Source organism: Ogataea haglerorum (assembly GCF_019207285.1).
Source record: "Ogataea haglerorum isolate 81-453-3 chromosome Unknown 81-453-3_NODE_3_length_672639_cov_96.912891, whole genome shotgun sequence".
Classification (NCBI taxonomy): domain Eukaryota; kingdom Fungi; phylum Ascomycota; class Pichiomycetes; order Pichiales; family Pichiaceae; genus Ogataea; species Ogataea haglerorum.
This window is the reverse complement of record NW_025065153.1, coordinates 221,625-238,761: the sequence shown is the minus strand read 5'-3', so window position 1 is coordinate 238,761 and position 17,137 is coordinate 221,625. Positions and strand designations below refer to the sequence as shown.

Here is a 17,137-nt window from a genome sequence, read left to right as displayed (position 1 = left end):
AAAACGGGCAGAAAAATAAACCGTTTAGGGAGCCCGACAGGCATATTACAATCCATATGCTTTTTACTCAGCTTACACAGAAATATTCAAGTACGCCACCCTAATTGTTCACAGCCGCAGTGTAGGCCAGCGACCACGTCTTGGACATACCGTTGTCCAGATAGTTGGTCGAGAAGTCGGACCCGCTGAAGAAGTTGTACGAGGAGGCCGGGTCGTACAGCGCGACGTTAAGCATCAAGATGCCCTTCCAGCCGTCCGTGACATTGCCGATCTTCGAGCCCAGCACATTCTCCCACTCCTCCTTGACAAACGTCGGGCCCCTGATGAGGGACGAGACAGGCGTGATTGGCAGCATGTGGATGCCGTGGATGTACTCGATGTTGGTTCCAAAGTACGTGGTGTGCGCGATCTTGTTCTCGAACCAAATTCCGCTGCAGTAGTTGCCGATGAACCGCGAGGGCATCACCTTGTTGTCCTGCGAGTACAGAAAGTAGATGTTCATGGCCCTTTTAGAGATGGCGAGCATCAGGTCGGCCCGGTTCGACATGTTGGCGTCGTTGATGACAGAGGCCCAGATCTTCATGGCGTACGCGAAATTGTAGTCCTCGCTCGAGCTCTCCTCGTCCTTGCCGTCCGCGTAGACGGTGATTCCGTGCGCGACGGAGTGGCCGAGATAAAAGTCAAAGTTCCTGAAGACCGGGAAGTGCGAGTCGTCGCTCGACGGATTGGCCACGTCTCTCACCAAAGTGTTGACCCAGTCCTTGACGCTGCTTGCCCACGAACCGCCCAGGTCTGCGTCCACCAGAGCACACAGCGCGGCGGCGTGGATGTGGTAGCCGTAGTGGAAGTGGTGGTCGTTGTAGAACGCGTTACCGTAGTCGATCGACGTGTTGCCGTCGGACATGCCGCCCGTCGAGCAGATGCCTCCCCAGTTGGTCTCGTAGCACAGCGGGTACTGCTGGCTGTTGCCGCTGAACCGCTCGATGGCCTTTTTCAGCGACGCCAGCAGCGTCGACGTCTTGGCGGAGTCCTTCAGCACGTAGTGGCACACATACAGCACGTACGCGTACTTGTCGAGGATCTTGCCCGAGGTGTACATCGAGTCGACGTTGGTGTACGAGTATACATCGGCGTTGTACTCGTCGGCCGCGGCGGCCTTGATGGCGGACAGCTCAGAGTCGGAGTAGGACGGCGACGAAAAGCCGGAGATGGCGCTCCAGGGGTCCTTGCCGATGCCGGTGGTGAGTGCCTCGGACATCTCGAACTTGTTGGTGAGGTACGCGGTCATGACGCCGTGGACGGTGTCGTCGAGCGTGGCCGAAGTCTTGGCGCCGGAGGTGGTCGAGGTGAACGAGTCGCTCTGGTGCGGCATGGCGTACATGATGGTGGTGCCGTTGTTGGAGGCGCCAGAGATGGCGTACTCGAAGGCGTAAGTCGCGGAGGAGCCCGACACAGACGCGCTCAGCGTCACCGACGTCGGGTAGCACGCCGCGGCCCTGTCGTAGGCGCTGTCGTCACCGCATGCGATCTGGACGACGCAGTTGTTGATCGAGTTGGAGCCTATGATGTGGTTGGTGTCCTTGAGCGCGAACTGGCACGACTGGTTGTCGCTGAACGTCACGTACATGACCCAGGTGGAGCCGTCGTTGAGCACCATCTTGTACTTGTCGGTTCCGGACCGCGGGGCAGTGTCGCCTGTGACGGACTTGATGCCGACGCCGGAGTGGATCTCCGGGATCAGGTCGTTGTACACGGCAGACACAAAGCCCATGCCCTGCACGAGGGTGGCCGTGAACGAGCCGGCGCTTTTCGACGCGACGGTCACGTCGATGGACATCTTCTTGAGGTTGGCGAGCTTGAGCGAGGCACCGGCGTCGAAGTCGCTGGAGCCCAGACACAGCGACATGTTGCCCGCCGGGGCGTAGAAGTACGACGCAGCGCCCTCCTCGTTGGTCTCGCCGTACACCCGCTGGCTGGCGGTCTGGTGGGACACGGCCAGCCCCTCGTAGTCGGACCTCGTGGAGTACCACAGGGAGTAAGGGTGGGTGTAAACATAGGAGGTTTGGTCACCGAGGGTCAGATTACCCCAAAAGTTGTTTGTCTGGACGGCACCGTTCTTTGTCACCCCGCTGGGCACAGACACCGTGGAGGCTTTCTGAGAAAACAGCGAGATGGGCTCGGAAGTGGAGATGGCAGAGAAGATGTCGCCAGAGGTTTCACCAGAAGCTGGGTATTAGCTGGGGGCGCTGCCAGACGGGGGGACTTACACGTGGCGAACATTTTGGAATAACAAGGTGCTCTGTGAGGTGGAAGCAAAGGCACGAAGCAATGGGTTGAAAGAAAACAAGAGAAAGTTTGGAGCGGGTGGGAGCGTTTAAATATGGCTATGGCGATGGGGCATGGAAGAGGGATCATTGCAGAAAAACTATGATGTCATGCTAGTAGTCCAGTTTAGGGGTGAACTCCGGTGTGAAGCGGTGCACCCGTTTGGCAGAGGGAACGTCTGGCTGCGGTGGTGGCGGCGGCGGCGGTAGATACCCCTGGCTGGTGGCCTGTGGCAGCTGCGTCGGCGCTTGCGCAGCTGTCGGCGCGTGCGACGCTCGTTTGAGCTTGCGTGGGGGAGAGTTGATGCGGAACGCCGCGCTCAGATTCTGCAGCATGCACAGCTCGTCCGCGCGCAGCTCGACCAGATCGAGCCTCCCCACGCTGCGGTGCCGTGTCTCCATCTCCTTCTCCTTGACGTCGCTCGCCAGCCGCCGTTCCAGCAGCAGCCGCTCATAGTTGCGCCGTGTCGCCGCGTCCTTTGACGTCGCCGCCTGGATCAGCGCCCTATTGCGAAGCGCAACCACCTTGGCCGCGTTGTGCTCGAACTCGGATGTCATTAACTGATATTTATTTTTTTTCACTTTCAATCAAATATATTTCAGCTCCGCATGAAGTTCGTCGCTCTCATCTCCGGCGGCAAGGACTCCTGCTACAACATTCTCCACTGCATGGCCAACGGCCACGAGCTCGTATGCCTGGCAAATCTCTACCCACCGCCCTCGGACTCGCACGAGCTCGACTCCTTTATGTACCAGACCGTGGGCTTCGATATCGTGCCGTACTACGCAGACTGCACGGGGAAACCACTGTACCGGCGGCTGATCAGCGGCACGTCGCACAACCAACGGCTGGAATACGAGCAAACAGAGAACGACGAGACTGAGGATCTGTACGAGCTGCTGAAGCTCGTGAAGGAGCACCACCCGGACGTGGAGGCTGTAAGCGTGGGGGCCATTCTGTCGTCGTACCAGCGCACCCGCGTGGAGGACGTCTGCAGCCGTCTTGGCCTCACTGCGCTGGCGTACCTGTGGCAGAGAGACCAGGAACAGCTGATGGGCGAGATGTGCGCGTCAGAAATGGAAGCCAGACTCATCAAAGTGGCTGCGATCGGCCTCAACGACAGACACCTGGGGCTAACGTTGCAGGAGATGTACCCCGTGCTGGTAGATCTGAATAGAAAGTATGGGGTGCACGTGTGCGGCGAAGGCGGCGAGTTTGAGACCCTGGTGTTTGACGCGCCGTTTTTCACCAAGGGAAGGCTTAGAATCGTGCACCAGGAAACCGTGCGACACACTAACGACGAGGTGTGGTACCTGAAGCTGAAAGTGGAGGTGGTGGAGAAACAATGTGGGGGCAGATGCAACGTGGTGCAGCCGCCTCTCTTGCACGAGCCGTTTAAGCAGATAAGGGAGCAGCTAAAACATGGCTCGCGGGGAGCATCGAAGGCCGTCGCGCAGCTCGTTGGCAGCTGGCACCAGAACTCATCCCACTCAGGTACCATTTTCCGCCTAAGTAACATTACCTCCACGCTACCAACGGCCGAGCAACAGATGGCCCACATTATGTCCCAACTAGAAGAATACCTGGACAATCACAACCTGGACCCCACAAACGTGATCTTCTCCTCGCTGCTCGTGAGCGACATGTCAAAATTTGGTCTGCTCAACTCCATATACCAGTCCACGTTCACACACCCACTCCCGCCAGCCCGTGTGTGCGTGGAAACCAACTTGCCCGAAAACTGCTTTGCCCAGCTTTCCGTGGAGATCATACAAAACACCCACTTTAAGAAGGGCCTACACGTCCAGGGCCGGTCCTACTGGGCACCATCAAACATAGGGCCGTACTCGCAGTCCATAACAGACACATGCACCTACATGGCCCACATCAGCGGCCAGATCCCGCTAATCCCTAGAGACATGAGCGTGTGCAAGGATGTTTTGACACAGGCGGTGCTTGCCTTGCAGCACTTTGAGCACGTCAAAGAAGCCGTCGGAAGCAAGACAGTGCTCTTTATGTGTTGCTTTGTGACGGACGCAAGCCTCGTGGACGTCGTAGGTAACACTTACCGCCTCTACACGAAGGCATCACGTGATCTAGACCACGTGCAACAGCTGGTGACTGCTGTTGTGAGCGCGCTGCCGCGCGGGGTGGACGTGGAGTGGACGGGCGTCAGCGTGAACGAGGCGGTGGGCGACTACGAGCACGCAGAGATAGCGTTTGACACAGAAATGGAGTACTCGGCGGACAAACACTACAGGATATACTGCGATGGCCGCGGGCTGCCTGCTGCACTGCCAAGTTCGTACGAGCTGGTTCCGGTGCGAGGTGTGTTTGACGTTACCGGGGGCCAGCGCAGATGTGCGGTGGTGCAGATGCCGTGAGCCCTATATGCGAATCACGTGGCAATATACACCCCGCACCAGAAGTCGCGGAAAAAATTTGGCGGAGTGAGGGTGGTTGGCCTGCGCGAAGAGATTACTCAGAGATATTTCTTTTCAGCCAAAGAGTTATTTCCAAGATGTCGACCAGAGCTCCAAAGTGGTACGAATCTGAGGACGTTCCTGTTCCAAAGCAGACCAGAAAGTCTGCCAGACCCCAGAAGCTGAGAGCCTCGCTTGTTCCGGGCACCGTTCTGATTCTTCTTGCCGGAAAATTCAGAGGCAAGAGAGTTGTCTACCTGAAGAACCTTGAGGACAACACCCTTCTTGTTTCCGGACCATTCAAGGTCAACGGCGTTCCTCTGAGAAGAGTCAACGCCAGATACGTCATTGCCACCTCCACCAAAGTGTCTCTTGACGGCCTTGACCTGTCCAAGTTCAACGTGAGCTACTTTGCTAGAGAGAAGTCGAGCTCCAAGAAGTCGGAGGGCGAGTTCTTTGGCGAGGGTGCCAAGAAGGAGATCAAGACCGAGAGAATCGAGGACCAGAAGGTTGTCGACAAGGCCCTGATCTCCGAAATTAAAAAGACCCCATACCTGAAACAATATCTGGCTTCCACCTTTTCTCTCAAGAGCGGTGACAAGCCTCACGCCATGAAGTTTTAGAGTCCATCACCGCCACCGCCCTGTCCACCAACTCCAAGTCCTTGCAGGGACCTTCCATATTGCAATAATAATGTGATAGTTATATTGGTTTTTCTTACGTAATTTTTTTTTCTCCCTCCATGGCTTTGTCTACCACGAACAAGGTCGATCCCAAGATCCCTGCCGTGCTGCCGTTCGAGAAGATGTACTCCATCCAGGTCGGCGACCGGCTGTTCCGTCTCAGCGGCGCGTCTATCTCGTTCGACTCGCCCTCCTATTTCACCTCTTTTTTTGGCCGCAAGGAGAACGAGAACAAGGTCCTCACCGTGGACCGTTCCGCTGCCGTGTTTGACAAGATATGCTCTCACTTGCAAGGGTACTGCATCCGCGCGGACAACGAGTACGAACTGATGCACTTGTACGCGGACGCGACCTACTTCAACCTCCAGAAACTGCTCAAGCAGCTCACAGAGGAGTTCTACCACTGCAACGTGGGCGGGCTCAGTTTCCGGTTCCCGCAGGAGCTGCTGGCCGGCGAGGGCAACAGCCCGAACTACTTCACGGTGGCGTACCAGACCACGTTCCAGAGCGCGTACTTTCGCGGCGAGCTGAAAGACATGATCCGGCCGCCGCCACAGAGCCCGATCGTGGTCAAGCGCAGCGGCAAGTTGTTCAACGACCTTCTCAATGCGCTGTCGACGGGCCGCGTCTGCGTCGAGAGCGAAGAGCACCGCCGCCAGCTGCTTGCCGAGTGTCGCTACTACAGGTTTCTTGCTCTGGAGCAAAAACTGATTCCGCACAAGATCCAGATGAATCCGTTCTTCCACCGCGAGGAGATCGTCGTTGCGCTTGCCGACGTCAAAAGAGACGGGCTCTCGATCTCGTCTGACAGCCCGGTCCTGTACAAACGGCCCTACGTGGACGCCAAGGCGCGCGTGCTGGTGCTCCAGATCGAGTCCGAGGAGGCCAGTCTACTGATCCACACAAAGCTCTCTTTTCTCAATCTATTATTTACCGGGACCACCGCGCGCCGCCTGTACACGCTGCTGAGCCCGCTGGACGGCGATATGTACGAGTCGACGGTGCTGGAGGACGGCAGCGTCCAGGAGAAGCTGCGGATGTTCGTGTCTCTGGACGAGTGCTCGTGCACGCTGAACGGCCACGAAACGAAGAACAACTGGTACATGGACTTCTTTGCCGGCGGCAGCGAGAACACGAAGCCGCTCAACGGCGAGGTTATCGACGTCAAGCTGCTGCGGTCGCAATGGGTCATCCACTGCAAAGACGAGGGCCGGCTCTGGTTCCACGGCGTGCTGGCCGACGGCGTGCTGGACGCGGCCCACTTCAACCGCCGCCGCGGCTTCCTGTGATCAGTGCTCGCTCCGCTTGCGCAGCTGGTTCACCGAGAACGACGCAAACAGATCGCCCTTCTCGTCCCACTCCACGTCGTTGCACCCGTACACCTCCCGCAGCTCCACAGCCGCCCAGCTGTCCAGCGCGTACTCGAGCAGGCAGTTTTCGGTGCCGCGCACGCTGAGCACGAGGCTCTGGGCCGAGGCTGTGCCGCAGATCACCGGGCTCGCCACGGCCACAGCGCGCTCCAAACTCAGTTTTCCGTCCTCTGCCACGGACACCACCAAGAACGCACTCATCTTGTCAAATAGCACCACCAGCCTGTTCTGCGACGGCAGCTCCAGCAGCTGCGACACCGTGAACTCCTTCAGGTCGCCGGCGTCGTTCTGGAACCGCGACGGCACCAGGTGCTCCTCCGTGAGATACGGCTCGACCGCAGCAGAGAGATCGAGCTTGTCGGCAAGCACGCCCTCCTGCCACCGCCACGAGCACAGGAACGGATCGCCGCCGCCGCTCACCAGCACCTTGTCGCGGCACCACCGCGGCGCGACGATCGACGCCACAAACTCTTCGTGCTCGAAGAGCCATTTCTCGATGATGTAACTCTGCGGGAACCGGCTCAGCCTGATGTGCTCGTCACGATCGGTCGTGACGACGAGCTCGTTCCCGGCCTCGTCCGAGACGTTCAGCACCCCCGTCAGCATCGACACGTGACCCAGCACCGGCACCATGTCTTTTTCATCCTTGACCTCCGACGATAGCATGTCAATACAGTAGACGTCTCCGAACTTGTCTCCGACGACGACCGTCGAGTCGTCGAGCGACGTCGACACGGCACACGGTCTCTTTGGCAGAGGCTGCCGTTTGATCTCTCTCAACGACCCTCCGCCGTTCAGCTCGAATACCACCACCGCCTTGTCTGTGTCTGTAGTGAGGATGAGATATTTCTCGCTTCTGCTGAGACGGATGTCTCTGATGTAGCAGAGCTTTGGCGGCGCTCCAGGCCCCGGCGTCGGCACCTTTGGCGGCTTGCAGTCACCGGCAGCGCTCTCCTGCTCGAACTTCCTGCTGCGTGCCTCGTACTCCTTGATCAGGGCGTAGTTGGGGTCGACACTGTCGACCCAGGAGTCGGCCAATTCCCAGTTTCCGCGGCGCTGGAAAACAAACAGTTTCTGGCCGGCGCCGGCGAACAGCAGATCGCCCTTTTCGTTGAGCAGCACCTTCTGGAACGGATGCTTCATGGAAAATGGATCGCTCTGATTTTTCAGAATTTTTTCCAGCGTCGATCGGCCCGCAAATTTTTTTGGCACCCCGATACGGTATCAGAGCTTCTACCAAAATGCCACTTACCCACCCGTTGATCAAGGACGGCTGGTTCAGAGAGGAGAACGAGGAGGCGTTTCCCGGCCAGGCCATGCGTCTCAGGGTCGCCGAGATTCTGCACGCGGAAAAGTCCAAGTTCCAGGACGTGCTGGTGTTCAGGTCCACAGACTTCGGCAACGTCCTCGTCCTGGACGGCATAATCCAGGTCACCGAGCGCGACGAGTTTGCGTACCAGGAGATGATCACGCACGTGCCGCTGTTTGCGCACCCCAACCCGAAGAAGGTGCTGGTTATCGGCGGCGGAGACGGCGGAGTTCTCAGAGAGGTGCTGAAGCACGATTGCGTCGAACGGGCCACCCTGGTCGAGATCGACGAGTCGGTCATCAACCTGTCGAAAAAGTACCTGCCTAACATGGCCAAGTCGCTGTCGCACGAGAAAGTGCAGGTGGTTCTGGCAGACGGTTTCGAGTATCTGAAAAATACAGCAGCCAGGGACGAAGCGGACAAATACGACGTCATTATCACGGACTCGTCGGACCCAGACGGCCCTGCGGAGGCGTTCTTCCAGAAACAGTACTTCGAGCTGCTCTACAACGCGCTCAACGCCAACGGAATGGTCATCTCGATGGCGTCCGAGAACATATGGCTCAACATCGACAAGCTCAAGAGTCTGCGGGACATCTGCAGCCAGGTGTTTGCGGTGACCGAATGCTGCTATTGCACTATCCCTACATACACCTCCGGACAGATCGCGCTCATGTGCTGCTCGAAAAACCCAGACCTCAGGGTGTCTGTGCCGCACAGGACCGTGTCACGTGACCGCGAAGCGCAGCTGTTCCGGTACTACAACGCGGCGATCCACAGCGCCAGCTTTGTGCTGCCGAGATGGGCCGCCGACAGGCTGGGCGGTGTCTAGACGCCAAATATATCGTCGATCGTCTTGCGCGTCTTTTTGCGCTTCTTCCTGTTTTCGTTCCTCGGCTCCTCGAGGCTTGCGTTGACAACCTCTGCAGGGGCGATCAGTTCCCCAACTTCTTCCTCCTGCACGGGCTGCGGCTCGGGATCTGGCTCCGGGACCGGCGCAGAGCGCATCTGCAGCAGGATCGCGCGCGTCTTGGCGACAAGACCCATCAGCGTGAAGCCAAGAGCCAGATACTGGCCCAGCTCGATCACGGCGTAGAATCTGTAGTAGCACGTAGGCAGAATGCGGTGCAGCAGATATTTTATCACAGCCTGGAGCTGCTGATTTTTTCGCTGCACCAGCTGCGCCGCCTGCGAGGCGCTCAGCGTGCGCTTGTGGAATTTGGGGAAATGCGATCTCGTGAACTTGAGCGACGACAGCTGTCTCCTGCCCGTGATCTCCTCGATATCGATGCAAAGCTGCAGCACCGTGCGCAGTCGCCGGTGCAGGATGCTGAAATGCTTCCACCACAGCGACGACCGGTGCTGCTTCGAGTCCCTGTGGTACACCAGGTGCGCGATCTGGTACTCGTTCAGCAGCGCCGCCTCCATCCAGGCTGAAATTTTTTCACCTCGTCGCTGCTTCTGCACGGAATGCTTACGTAACGAACACGACGCGGTGCACCATTGTGACATTTTCTCAGACCCAGCAGGCACCCCTTAGCGTGTGCGCGCGAGAATGCCACCGCACGTTCCAACGCATTCCCACACGCATGACTATATAAACCAGGCCCTGTGGGAACTTTCGTTTTCCAAACTCTCTCACTCTAGTCATTCATTATGCAATTGTCCAAGATCGTGCTCGCTTCCATCCTTGCTTCCCTGGCCACCGCGGCCGACGAGATCGTCAACCAGATCGGCGACGGCCAGGTCCAGGCCCAGACTGTGGAAACCACTGCTGAGACGGCACCAGCCACTTCTGCCCAGACCACTGCCCAGACCACGGCTCAGACCACTGCCCAGACCACGGCTCAGACCACGGCTCAGACCACGGCTCAGACCCCAGCTACCTCGTCCGCCGTCTCCACATCCACCGTGGAGCAGGACACCACCGTCACCAGCCTGGCCACAGATACCCTGACCACGTGTGCAGAGAGCTCTGCCGCCGCCCAGCCTACTCCAGGCACCGCTGCCTCCAGCTCCGAGGGCGTCCAGACCCTGTACGTCCAGACCGCCGAGACGGTCACCCTTCAGGGCAGCCAGACCGTTGTGACCACCTACGCTCCATACAGTTCTGTCCCAGCTGTCTGTCCCTGTGAAACGACCCCGGCTTCCACCCCTGCTACCGCCGCTACCACCTCCCCAGCTCCAGCTGGAAGCTCTTCGAAGGACTCGTGGAACACCGTCTACACCTCTTCTTCTTCCGAGGGCGTCACCTACGTGGACGAGACCACCACCCCAACGTCTACCGTGACAAACAACCACTACTCCACTACCAACGAGTACGTCACCACTACGTCTACCTACTCAGGCGCATCCTCCGCGGCTACCGTTGCTTCCTATTCTTCTCCAAGCTCGAACGGCACTTCCTCAATCGAGAACTTCGAGGCCGGCGCTGCCAAGCTGATGGTCAGCTCCGGAGCCGTTGGAATTGCTGCCCTGGCACTACTTTTCTAAATGTATGACATTGTAAGAATAAAGCGTATCTAAGGCTGAAATATTTTTTTCTCTCACCGCGCTGCCGGGTCCCTGTATTTTATCGGACGGCCGAATAATCGGTGGACCGATAAGTGAAGAAAAAAAATATAAATAGGCCATTTTATTTCTACTATTTTCCAACCCACAATGAAAGCTACTATCTTAAGTTCGCTACTGCTTGCTCTGGGCAGCTTCGCACTGCCTGTCCCTAAGAAGGGCTATCACGACGTTGAGACCGCCGCCCGTGTTGCCAGAACACTGGTCAACAGGGAATCTCTGGCAAATCTGGCCACCATCCAAAAAAAGGATGGGGTCCCTGTTTCGTTTATGGAATATTATGCCGATTGCCAGGATGATGGCGAGCCAATTTTCTTGCTTGTCAACATCTCCTCGAGCCAGAGAAATATCGACGACGGCTCCAAGGTCTCTGTCTCCGTCAGAGTCGGCGACCACCCAATCAATGATCACGTCAACCCACACTACATTGGAGGCAGAGTTCGTTCTCCTGCCGGCTCTCCACGGGTCAGTTTGAAAGGCTCGTTTGTTCCTGTCACCGGATCCCCAGAATTGGACACTTGTTTCGCTCTTAGACACCACGATGCTCCAGCTTGGTACCCTGGCTCCCCAATCCACTCCACTTTCTGGGCCAAGTTCCAGGTCGAGGAGGTCTACCTCATTGGTGGCTTTGGTGACGCCGCCTACATCGGCGAGGTCCCTGCCGAGCTGTACTTGAATGCTACCACTTTCGACGACGAGGAGCTTTCCCGGGAGCTCTCTTCGATTTTCGAGCTCCCAGAGCAGGAGAACAATTACCTCACGCGCGTCGTTAAGTCCTTTGCCCGCTTCTTCGGTCTTCAGGAGGAAGAGGACGGAGAGCAGGAGGAGTGCGATTTCGAGGACGATAACGACTGGAAGAAACACGGAAAGGAGCAGAAGAAATTCTGGAAACATTACGGCAAGGACCAGAAGAAGTACTGGAAGTCTCACGGCGACAAGCCTGAGCAGCCTGAGGACCCAGAATTGGAGGAATTGGCCGAAGTTGAAGACCCTGACTACTGGAAGCACTACGGCAAAGACCAAAAGAAGTATTGGAAACATTACGGAAAGGAGCAGAAGAAATACTGGAAGTCTCATGGTGATCAGCCAGAGGATGCCGAGGAGCCTGAATGCGAAGAAATGGCCGAGGATGAGGACCCTGACTACTGGAAGCAACATGGAAAGGACCAAAAGAAGTACTGGAAACATTACGGAAAGGACCAAAAGAAATACTGGAAACATTACGGAAAGGAGCAGAAGAAATACTGGAAGTCGCACGGCAAGGATGACGACGAGGAGCAGCAGGTGATATTTGTTAACTACTGAGACTGAAGGACGAGAGAACGCCTAACTTTTATTTGAATGTTGTAACGAGCTACAATTATTATTTTTTTAGTCCATATTTGTAAATTCTATGCGCCTTATTTTTTATTTTTTTTTTTTAATTCGCCTGGCCGGTGCAGAGTCGCGTTATCGCGTTGCTGGATTCAGTTACTTGATATGGAGGAGAAAAAGGTTTCCCGTATAAATACCAAAATCCGCCTTTTTTTTGTCCGAAAAATGGCTCCTCGCAGAAGGAATGTTACTCTCGCAACCGCTTCCGCAGTCGCGCTTATAGGGGCTGCGTCGCTTGTCGTTACTACATATCCTCACCTACTGGAGAAATTACCCTGGTGGAAAAAGAAGAGCGCAACCGAGAAGAAAGAATCCGAGCAAGACTCGTCTGCCGAAACGGCAGAAAATATTGGAGACTCGACCGTGGTTGTGCAAGAAAACCAGTTGAGCGAAACGGAGCTCAAAGAGGTCCTCAAAGAGGTAAGTAGCTAGCCGCGTCCAGCTAACTGATAAGAAAGCGATACCTATTCCTGAAGGTGCTACTCTTGATGACCTTATTGCCCTTGCTGATAAGGCTAAATCTGTATAAGGCGCTCAAGGGCATACAGGTCTAATTGTGGTTACATATGTTGTATATCTAGTGTTCACGAGACGGGTTAATATGCTTATTAAATTCGCTCCACGTTAATTTTTCGTTTGGCAGATAGCAGAACTTGACGCCAATCTCTTCCACGTCTTTGTTTCTGTATTCGTCGTCAAAAAGGCACATTTCTGACGGGGCGATCTTGTGACGGGCCGCAAGCTTCGATATATGGTTTTTCTTTGATCCCCATCCCCACTCGCTGTCGTCGATGTACTTCTCGAGGTTGAACAGCTTGATTAGCTTCTTTGCCGTTGGCGGGCTTGCTGTTCGCGAAGCGGTGAATATCTTGATGTTTTTGGACCGCAGATATTCCAAAATAGGCACCACGTCCTCATACAGGGTCACCTCGTAGCCGTACTTGTCCACCACCGTGTTTTTCTTGCTTTTATGGAGTTTCAGAGGAGACGAAATATGTGTGTCACACCAGCACGCCAGGTTAGTACAGACAGCTCGCACACTTACGCCAAAGCGTGTAATCCAGATCAAACACCACAGCTTTGTAGGACATCAAGCAAAATAAAATAATTGCAATAAATAAACTGAAAATATTTAGCCAATGGCGCATCTAGAGCGATATAGGTCCACGCTAAATGAGTCTCTCGACAAATCGCAAAACCTGCTAAGCACTTTGGTGGATCTAAAGAAAAAAGGAGCACTGGATGACGCGGACATCGAGCTGCTCAACACCTTTCACAGAGAGGCCGTTCTGGACAATGTTCAGCTAATCAACGCCAAGAACGAGGTGAAGAGCGCGTACAACAAGCTGGCCGACGAGAACCTGAAAAAGCTGCATTCAGGCCACTATCAGTTCAACAACATGAAGATCCAGCGGTACAAGGGCCAGAAGCTCAGGAACGAGAGTCTGGCTGCAGAGTTCAGCAGGCTCATCGCGCAAATCCCCGAGCTACAGCTTGACCAGGTCTTGGACAACGAGAACACAAAAGACCAGGAGTTTTTGAACGGGCTGCGCAAGAGCGGTCTTGACATCAGGCTGCAGTTCGCAAGGTCGGATTTCAGCGACCAGATAGACGAGACTGTTGTGAGCCGTGTGGAGGAGATCTTAAAAAACGAGGAAGTCAGGAAGTTCCGTCTGGTGCAACTGAATGACAAGCACTACGAGCGCGAGCGGGCTGTGTTGCAGAGCATGAGCATGAAGTGGCAGAACCGGTTAGCAGAGCTGACGAAGTTTGTGAGGGACGATACGGCCAGAATACTTCGAACAATCGACGACGTAAAGGAGGAGCTGCGCGAGGAGGACGAGGAGGAGCTTGAAGAAGAGGAAGTTGAAGACGAGGAGGAAGCTGAAGACGAGGAGGAAGACGAGGAGGAAGAGCGGGAAGAGCAAGAAGCCGGAGAGAAAGACGGCCAGGCAGCGGAGCCGGAGCAGACAGAGGGCGCGGAGGACGACGCGATGGACCTGGAGACAGAAGCCCAGACCGCCAGCGAGGAAAGAACGCCGGCCGCAGATGCCAGCTCCGACCTCGAGCTGGACGAGCAGATGTAGCAGAGTACTCCATAAAAACAATTTTACCCGGCTTGTTTGCTGCAACATTTTATTTACAGCTTGTCAGCATGGACGCCAATTACCTGCTAATTTCCCTTCCCAAGAGCACGTCGACAGACAAGCGCTCGCTCAAGGACTGGCTGCAGACATATATCAATGGCGGCAGCGTCGAGCTGTTTGAGTACCAGCTTCCAGGCTTCAAAGTGGGCACTCTCGACTCGCTCGTGCTCCAGAGCGAGGAGCTTGGTAGAATCGACCAGCAGCTGTACGGATCGATTGGCAAAGTGCAGGACATTATGGCAAGCATCTATGGCGAGGGCGACGCCAAGTTTGTGGCGAAACAGAAGATCGACGGCAAATCCGTGGACCAGTATTTGGAATCTTTCCGCTGGAACACCTCGAGATATAGACTGGATAAACCCATCGAGGAGCTCATCAACTTGATCTCGAGCGAGGCATTGAACGTGGACAATGACCTGAGGTCGTCCTACGCTAATTACAACCAGGCCAGGTCGAATCTCGTGGCCGCGCAGCGGAAACAGACCGGAGACCTGTCTGTCAAGTCGCTGCACGACATCGTGCGTGCGGAACATTTCGTGCTGGACTCCGAACATCTCCAGACGGTGCTTCTGGCTGTTCCGAAGAGCCTCAACGACGAGTTCCTCAACCAGTACGAGACGCTGGTGGAGTTTGTTGTTCCACGCTCTGCACAGCAGATAGCGCAGGACTCCGAGTACTACCTCTATTCCGTCACACTGTTCAAGAAATACGTGCCCGCCTTCTTGTCCAAGGCCCGAGACGCCAAATGGATCCCCAGAGACTTCGACTACTCCGAGGAGGTGATGGCAAAAATGAGAAACGAGTACCAGGAGGCGTCCAAGGAAGAACACACGCTCAAGAACGACTTGCTCAGGCTCTCCAGAAGCGCGTACTCGGAAATCGTCTCGTCGTGGGCACACATCAAAATCCTCAGAACCTTTGTCGAGAGCGTCCTCAGATACGGCCTGCCCCCGGACTTCTACTCGTTCCTGCTGAGACTGCCGGCCAAGGCCATCTCGAAATCCAAGCGCGAACTCGTCCAGAGATTTGGCTATCTCGGCGGCAACGCGTTTGCCAAGGACAAGAAGGGCAATCTCGTTGCCGACGCGGGGCTCCACGAGTACGCCTCGCTTGTTGACCAGGACTACGAGCCGTTCGTGTTGTACGAGATCAGCCTGGGCTAGAGATCGACGCGTCGACAGACGCGACTATTTTCTGTAGATGATGTCATCGGGTCAATCACGTACCCCCCTCTGCACATGAATATTTACAACGAAATTGTAATTTGACTATGTCGCGCAATTACAAGAAGCTCAGTAGCAGGCCTTCGCAGCAGAACCCGTTCGAGCCCGAGGAGACCAGCACCGCGCTGGAGACTTATCCGATATCGCTTGAGCCGATAAATGTACACGGGCAGTCGGAGTCCAAGGCACAGCAATGGCAACACCAGGAGGACGTGTTTGCGGACCCATCCGATGGACAGGACTCGGGCGACTCGCAGGCGACGGCCGGGCTCTACTCGCACGTGGATTTCGACGCGACCGTCCACAGCCGTCTGAAGGGCCGGCGACTGCTGTATTTCACGTCTCTGTTCAGCTCCATAGGAGTCTACTTGTTCGGGTTCGAGCAAGGCGTCATGTCGCTGATTATCACAGAAAAATCGTTTCTAAACTATTTTGACAACCCAAGCAGCATAGAAATTGGAACCTTGATAGCCCTGCTGGAGCTGAGCGCGCTCTTCTCTGCTCTGCTGGTGCCCAAGGTGTCGGACGCGAAGGGCCGCAAGTACACGATTTTGACGGGGGCTCTGCTGTTTTGCTTCGGCGGCTTGTTCCAGACGTTTGCTCCGTTCGAGAAGATCTGGGTCATGATGTTTGGCAGGGTCATCTCTGGCTCCGGAATCGGGTTTCTGAGCTCCATCATCAACCTGTATCAATCCGAGTGCTCTCCGAACGACCAGCGTGGTATGATCGCGTCGATGACGTTCAGTTGCAACGTCCTGGGCTTTGCGTCGTCCATCTGGCTGGACTTCATCTGCTCGTTTCTGTCGGGCACGTTTGCTTGGAAAGTGCCGCTCCTGGTGCAGGTTTTCTTGGGGGCCGTGCTGCTTATCGGGGGCTTCTACATAGTGGAGTCTCCTAGATGGCTTTTGGCCACGGACCGCGACAACGAGGGCTATGCGATCCTCAAGCTGTTCAACGACGACGACCCGGACCCCGAGAAGGCGAAAAAGGAGTTCCTGGCCATCAAGCACACCATCGAGAGCGAGAAAAAGCAGCTTGAGCGCGAGCAACGCAGCTGGCTCGGGACGATCGTGAAAAACCGTCGAGTCATCACCATCGGCGCGTCGTCTCTGTTTTTCGCGCAGTTCAATGGCATCAACCTGGTCAGTTACTACGCTCCGCTGATTTTCGAGAAAGCGGGCTTCGAAGGAAAGTCTGCCTTCGTCATCACCGGAATAAATGCCATTATTTATCTCCTATCTACACTTATCCCATGGTTCCTGGTTGACAACATTCGGATCGGAGGCCGTAGACGGCTCTTCATAGCAGGCGGACTGTTAATGGGCAGTTCGCTGTTCGTCTCTGGGATCATGAGCGCTCTGAATAACAAGTTCGGCTCCATCATGGTGGCCATTCTCATTGTGCTTTACAATGCTGCATTTGGATTCTCCTGGGGCCCATTGGCATGGCTCTATGCCAGTGAGATATACGCCGACTCGTATACTCGTTCTGTTGGCGCGTCCTTGGGCACCTCCATCAACTGGTTCAGCAAGTTTGTTGTTGGAGAGCTTAGTCCTGAACTTCTCGACCTCATCAGCTGGCGGCTGTACTTGATATACGGTGCCTTCTGTTTTATCAGCTGCGTGGTCGTGTACAAGTTCTATCCGGAAACCACAGGAGTCGAGCTCGAGGACATGGACAAATTGTTTGAGGAGTTCAAAAGAGAATGATAT

At 55.7% G+C, this 17,137-nt stretch overlaps 13 protein-coding genes across 13 annotated transcripts; 10 read left to right on the top strand and 3 right to left on the bottom strand.

Annotated features, from left to right (window-relative positions):
• Positions 1-100: 100 nt before the first annotated feature.
• KL911_001274 (uncharacterized protein) lies at positions 101-2,882 on the bottom strand (the record flags this gene model as incomplete). Its single annotated transcript, XM_043196214.1, has 2 exons — positions 101-1,969; positions 2,484-2,882. The coding sequence occupies 2 exons, from the start codon at positions 2,880-2,882 to the stop codon at positions 101-103; spliced, it is 2,268 nt and encodes a 755-aa protein (XP_043055847.1).
• Positions 2,883-2,993: 111 nt separating this feature from the next.
• On the top strand, positions 2,994-4,709 carry KL911_001273 (uncharacterized protein; the record flags this gene model as incomplete). The annotated part of the gene is made up of 1 exon (XM_043196213.1): positions 2,994-4,709. The coding sequence occupies one exon, from the start codon at positions 2,994-2,996 to the stop codon at positions 4,707-4,709; it is 1,716 nt and encodes a 571-aa protein (XP_043055846.1).
• Positions 4,710-4,846: 137 nt separating this feature from the next.
• KL911_001272 (uncharacterized protein) lies at positions 4,847-5,371 on the top strand (the record flags this gene model as incomplete). Its single annotated transcript, XM_043196212.1, has 1 exon — positions 4,847-5,371. One exon carries the CDS (start codon positions 4,847-4,849, stop codon positions 5,369-5,371), a length of 525 nt encoding a protein of 174 aa, XP_043055845.1.
• Positions 5,372-5,490: 119 nt separating this feature from the next.
• On the top strand, positions 5,491-6,720 carry KL911_001271 (uncharacterized protein; the record flags this gene model as incomplete). Its single annotated transcript, XM_043196211.1, has 1 exon — positions 5,491-6,720. One exon carries the CDS (start codon positions 5,491-5,493, stop codon positions 6,718-6,720), a length of 1,230 nt encoding a protein of 409 aa, XP_043055844.1.
• A 286-nt stretch (positions 6,721-7,006) lies between these two features.
• Positions 7,007-7,944, bottom strand: KL911_001270 (uncharacterized protein; the record flags this gene model as incomplete). The annotated part of the gene is made up of 2 exons (XM_043196210.1): positions 7,007-7,335; positions 7,419-7,944. 2 exons carry the CDS (start codon positions 7,942-7,944, stop codon positions 7,007-7,009), a joined length of 855 nt encoding a protein of 284 aa, XP_043055843.1.
• Positions 7,945-8,042: 98 nt separating this feature from the next.
• On the top strand, positions 8,043-9,547 carry KL911_001269 (uncharacterized protein; the record flags this gene model as incomplete). The annotated part of the gene is made up of 2 exons (XM_043196208.1): positions 8,043-8,656; positions 8,854-9,547. 2 exons carry the CDS (start codon positions 8,043-8,045, stop codon positions 9,545-9,547), a joined length of 1,308 nt encoding a protein of 435 aa, XP_043055842.1.
• Positions 9,548-9,766: 219 nt separating this feature from the next.
• KL911_001268 (uncharacterized protein) lies at positions 9,767-10,603 on the top strand (the record flags this gene model as incomplete). The annotated part of the gene is made up of 1 exon (XM_043196207.1): positions 9,767-10,603. The coding sequence occupies one exon, from the start codon at positions 9,767-9,769 to the stop codon at positions 10,601-10,603; it is 837 nt and encodes a 278-aa protein (XP_043055841.1).
• A 168-nt stretch (positions 10,604-10,771) lies between these two features.
• Positions 10,772-11,986, top strand: KL911_001267 (uncharacterized protein; the record flags this gene model as incomplete). Its single annotated transcript, XM_043196206.1, has 1 exon — positions 10,772-11,986. One exon carries the CDS (start codon positions 10,772-10,774, stop codon positions 11,984-11,986), a length of 1,215 nt encoding a protein of 404 aa, XP_043055840.1.
• A 234-nt stretch (positions 11,987-12,220) lies between these two features.
• On the top strand, positions 12,221-12,487 carry KL911_001266 (uncharacterized protein; the record flags this gene model as incomplete). The annotated part of the gene is made up of 1 exon (XM_043196205.1): positions 12,221-12,487. One exon carries the CDS (start codon positions 12,221-12,223, stop codon positions 12,485-12,487), a length of 267 nt encoding a protein of 88 aa, XP_043055839.1.
• Positions 12,488-12,632: 145 nt separating this feature from the next.
• Positions 12,633-13,146, bottom strand: KL911_001265 (uncharacterized protein; the record flags this gene model as incomplete). The annotated part of the gene is made up of 2 exons (XM_043196204.1): positions 12,633-13,020; positions 13,097-13,146. 2 exons carry the CDS (start codon positions 13,144-13,146, stop codon positions 12,633-12,635), a joined length of 438 nt encoding a protein of 145 aa, XP_043055838.1.
• A 48-nt stretch (positions 13,147-13,194) lies between these two features.
• Positions 13,195-14,142, top strand: KL911_001264 (uncharacterized protein; the record flags this gene model as incomplete). The annotated part of the gene is made up of 1 exon (XM_043196203.1): positions 13,195-14,142. The coding sequence occupies one exon, from the start codon at positions 13,195-13,197 to the stop codon at positions 14,140-14,142; it is 948 nt and encodes a 315-aa protein (XP_043055837.1).
• Positions 14,143-14,210: 68 nt separating this feature from the next.
• KL911_001263 (uncharacterized protein) lies at positions 14,211-15,365 on the top strand (the record flags this gene model as incomplete). Its single annotated transcript, XM_043196202.1, has 1 exon — positions 14,211-15,365. The coding sequence occupies one exon, from the start codon at positions 14,211-14,213 to the stop codon at positions 15,363-15,365; it is 1,155 nt and encodes a 384-aa protein (XP_043055836.1).
• Positions 15,366-15,472: 107 nt separating this feature from the next.
• KL911_001262 (uncharacterized protein) lies at positions 15,473-17,134 on the top strand (the record flags this gene model as incomplete). The annotated part of the gene is made up of 1 exon (XM_043196201.1): positions 15,473-17,134. The coding sequence occupies one exon, from the start codon at positions 15,473-15,475 to the stop codon at positions 17,132-17,134; it is 1,662 nt and encodes a 553-aa protein (XP_043055835.1).
• Between the last annotated feature and the right edge of the window lie 3 nt (positions 17,135-17,137).